Source organism: Polypterus senegalus, chromosome 3, assembly GCF_016835505.1.
Source record: "Polypterus senegalus isolate Bchr_013 chromosome 3, ASM1683550v1, whole genome shotgun sequence".
In the NCBI taxonomy this organism is placed as follows: domain Eukaryota; kingdom Metazoa; phylum Chordata; class Cladistia; order Polypteriformes; family Polypteridae; genus Polypterus; species Polypterus senegalus.
In genome coordinates, this window is record NC_053156.1 from 161799186 (window position 1) to 161804095 (window position 4910).

The window sequence follows — 4910 nt, forward strand, 5'->3', positions numbered from 1 at the left end:
ATGCCAGTTATTCTTGATGAAAAAGTCAGTGTTTCTCAAATAACATCTTTGCACTTCATTTTCATTAACCGACTTGTTAAGATTCCCATACTTTGATGGCTTTCTCAAGCCTTGAACAGAGCTGCATTCTCAATTTTCATTTGTTTCTTGTTTTCTTAACTGGTTGACAACTAGCAATGAGATGCACATGACAAAGGGGCCAACAGCTCACTTTTTAAATTGGTTTTATTTAAACATTTTGTGTGCTTATCATGAAGTATTCATTTTAATGAAATATTTGGCAAGATCTCGGCTACAAAAAAATGAAGGATGGAGTGAGAATTTCTAGCCCGCTCCGGTCCACTACTTACTTGGATGATATCTGAGAAAAGAAAAATCTTAAAAAATACAGTAAGAATGATCAGACATGACAGAAATGCCATAAAAGTTTAAATAAGCTCTGTTATTGGCATGAATATGCATCTAAGTTAGCAACTGAGTTGGAACAAAAACCTGCAGCTATTGTGGCCCTGCAGAAGTGAACTCAAGCACAAGGATTAGTGATCTTTTGAATTATGGAGAATTTAATTAAAAAAATAATAGTATAGACCAATTCAATTAGGATTTATAGTGTCACCTTACAGGTATTGTCTTATAATGAGCACAAAAATGGTATACTTCTGCTTCACTTAGGGCTTATGTTGGTACCTCAAACTGTACACAACAGATACACTATAATAAATGTAACCTATACTCTGCTCCCTTTAGAGTCAAACCCCCTTGAACATTCTCTGTAAACAAGCCCATTTCCTTCCTTGAAACACAGGGGTGTTGGCATGCTATCTGGCAATGACTTTCATAACAGGATATGCTCTAGCCATCTCCATTTTATTTCATGTCTTGAAGACCAATAGCAAAAGACACTGCATTTTCCAGCCTATAATGAGTGTGAAAGTGAATGTTAAATTAGGTAGGGCACATTCACTTTACCATGAAGTTGTTTTTTTAACAGTTTACATTTAAATATATTTCTGAAAATGTAGTATAAATATTGGGTATGCAGTAAATCAAAACAATCTTTAACCCTTTTTCAAGTAAAAAATACTGATTATTAAAGGTCATGGCAACCAATATGGTTTGAGGTGTTGTTACAAGTCTTGAGCATGAGCCACAATTGTTGAGCTTCACCTCTGATACAAATTCAACAAAATTAAAAGCTTCCGAATATCAGGGAGCAGAGGATGAGATAAAATCACTTATGCTATATTGAATTGTTATCCTATAGTTCAACCCACATTATAAAATAGGAATTCTAACAGAAAGATGCCATCTCTTTACAGTTCATTGCTGTCAGAATGTAGTTATGAGTGCTTTACTTACCCTTTATACTTATCTTCAACAAAATCCAATAAGTGAATGCCGAGTTCAGTTGCAACTTATTCCAGCACTCTCTGAAATCATCCTAATCATATAGCATTAATATAAAAATGGTATATGGTTAAACCATCTCACTCGGATTATTAGTGTTCTTTGTATTACATTACTATATTAGTGATTTGAGAGATTACCTCTTGAAAATGTCTATTTGCTTTGTTCACTTTTATATTCATTTTGTGAGGGTATCTTCTCAGATGTAAATTATCAGTTGTTTACCAGAGCTTTTTAAAATTCTTACATGTATTTTATAGTGCTTCTAAATGGTACTGGCCCTAGTTGCCTGGGTTACAGTATAAAAGGATATTCAATCACCTTCAAGATTCCTGCCCTACACTGATGGTTGCATCTTCTGTTGCTGAATTCTGTGTTTGACTTGGTTGGGATAGTTCACTTGGATGCAAAATAGGGATTTCAATGTCAATCTCTATTTGACCCACAGGACCCTTTTCTTCCTCAGGGAAACAGGCAATTTTGGCAATTTCCTTAAAATGGTGGGTGGTACTCTCTCCACTCAATAGCAGCTCATGGAAATCTGCCAGGAAATCACACCTCCAGAAGGGATTGATTCCTTCATTCAGTACTTTCAGAGTCTGGTAAGAGCCTGCTCTCTTTAAATCTATTGGTACTTTTCCATTGGCGTCAAAAATACCGAGCTGCCACAGAGATTGGCCGAAGTTACCAATATAATGGCCTGAGATCTTCCACAGACGAATATTGCAATCTAAACTTGCTGTGATTATAAGTTGGAATCGGGCCACAAACTGAACTTGAACCAACCTACTCAGATGTGACCTAAAGGAGCACAGTAAGTCAGGTGTGTCCAGACAGACGTTCCATTCACCATGGGCCTCATATTCACCCTTTATATGGGAGTTACTTCCCCTAATTCTACAGTACAGTGGAATCAGGTCTTTGAGCTTCACTTCACTCCCTGAAATCTCAACACTATCACCATTTTCCTTAAGTATTTTATTACTACAGCAGTAATTCTCAATGTCCCAAATCTTGATGTAACCATTTGTATCTCCTGTAATAAGTATTTCATCATTTTCATCTGTGGTCATTGTGGTGATAAAGGATGCATTGAAAGTGACAGCTTTAAACTTTCCCAGAAGGCCCCCATCAGGATGTACAGACCAGGCTAAAATATAACCATCAGAGGCACTTGTAAGAAGAGTTGCAGCATCTGGACCAAGCTTCCGTGAGTGTAAAAAGTACAGTTTCTCAACAGTTATTTTGGGCTTGTCTAGAATTTCGTCAGTGCCTGACTTCTCTGTCACTTGTGGAGAAGACAAAATGCTATTATTAGCATTCACATTCTTTTTTGAGTTATCATCCAATGAACTCCCAACAAGCTCTTCACCATGTTTGGATGGAATGAGTCTGGTTGACTGACTGGTAAATGAAGAAGTCAGTTCTCTTTCACTTGCAGCCGAAGATGATTCTCTTGTTTTGCCTCTAGTTTTATCATTCAGTAAACTTAGGTGAGTGGAAGTATCACTTGGACTGAGATTGGTAGTAGTATCTAGGACAGGATGCACTTTATCAAAAACCCGGATAGGATCAAGGGGTCGGAGGCTACGTTCAGGATTAAATCTGAAAAGGGGTTCACCCACTTCAGTACTCCATGCAATAATGTTGCCAATGTAGGAAACTGTTATCAGTAGCTGGCTATCATAGGCTACCATAAACCGAACGTTTTCTTTGTGGTAGCATTTCCACTGCTTGGAATCAATTTCTTCATCTTTCTTAGCGTCCGAATACCAGACAAGTCGTTTAAGCCAACCGGAGATATAAATCTTCTTGTCAATGTACACTATGTCAGTCACCATTGTTTTATCCACCTTCTGCAGGTCACTAAGGAGTTCTCCATTGTTGAAGTTCCAAATCCTGACAGTCCCATCTTTGCAGCCTGTGATTAAGCGTCTTTGTAGGTCATCAAATGCCATTGCTGTGATAGCTGCTTTCCTATCTTCTGTATTCATGAATTGCACTACCTTCTTCCCTGTCAGGATATCCCATACACAAACAAAGCCTCCAATGCAACCGCTAACAACCTGCTTAAAGCTACTGCTGTACAGAATTGTACAAAGAGGTTCTTCATGTGAAGTGTATTCCCACTCCCTGCTTTTTTCTATACCATAGAGAATACCAATCTCTGCAGCAGCTACAACAAGTAAATTAGTGCTTTCATGGTAACAGAAACAAAAGATGGGCAGTCCTCCTACAGTTAATGGTAATTTTTGAAGACAACTTCCTGTCAGCAAATCCCAGACACGTAATTCATCATCTCTTGAAATGCTAATAATCTTGAGGCTCTGACTGTTGACTGCAATATGCTGAACTGGAGAATGATGTCCTTCCATCTGAAACATGCAATTATTGGGTATATAGGGATTCCATTCTCTCACAATGCAATCAAATCCACCTGTGAATAGGCTTCTGCTCTTGGTGGAATAGTCAAAGCAAAGTATCCCCTTTTTTGAATCAAACAACTTATTTCGAATTTTGTTTCGTCTAGAATAAGGAAGCTTTGTTACTACCATGCCAGTGTCACTTAGGGCAGAGCAGGTGACAACTGCATTGAGATCTGGAATATACCTTATTTGTTTACACCAGCCTTCATGGAGGCTTGGAATTCTGAAACACATATGGTTTCTGGATTTACTCTTAAGCTGATCTCGAACAGAAATTTTATTGGATCTCCCGGTTGTACTCTCAGCATTCATATTAAACAGGCCATAAATATTGATATCAGAAGACATGAACACCATCACACCTCCTTTATCATCTCCACTACAGAACACTCCTTTTTTGCCATTTGACCAGTAGCTGATGGTCACAGCACAGTTGTCAATTGCTGTTAGGGACAACTCTTTTTTACAATCTGGTGAAATAAGGTCAAAAAATTCAATATCGCTGTATGTTGTGCAAACAGCTACCATGTGCAATTCATACAGCCAAGCCATGTCTATTACCCACTTATCTTTTTTGCAGTTGTCATCTGTCTTATTAATGTTGACCTTATGAAGCAATGTGAAGTCATCGCTCCATTTAATGAGTTCACCATCCCGGCTAATCGATAAGTATTCTCCAGGCGGATTCCTGTTAGTGGACATACTGCTTACATAATCTTTAGGAATATCCTTGAACAGAAGCTTTACAATGATATCAGAGTGACATTTTGCAGCAAATTCCATTGGTTTCGGGAAAAAATTAGACAAACTGAATTTTTGTAAAGCTTCTTTTTGTTGGTACTCTTGTACTGTGTAATCTAGATATTTGCACCAGTTAATTGTGCCATCATTGCTGACATCTACTTTCATGAAGACTGTGTCAATAACCTCTTCATCCAAATCATCCCTAAAATTCTGTATAGCCTGCCTAAACTCCAGCATATCCAAGCAACCCCCATTGTCCAATTCAGCTTCACTAAAGATGCTTTTAATCTGGTTAAGGTCCTCCTTGTAAGTGAGGTTGCCAAGAAGATCCAT

The 4910-nt window shown here is 38.0% G+C and overlaps 1 protein-coding gene across 1 annotated transcript; it reads right to left on the minus strand.

Moving 5' to 3' along the window:
* Positions 1–1730: 1730 nt before the first annotated feature.
* Positions 1731–4910, minus strand: LOC120526614 (WD repeat-containing protein on Y chromosome-like). Its single transcript, XM_039749777.1, has one exon. It carries the CDS (start codon positions 4908–4910, stop codon positions 1731–1733), a length of 3180 nt encoding a protein of 1059 aa, XP_039605711.1.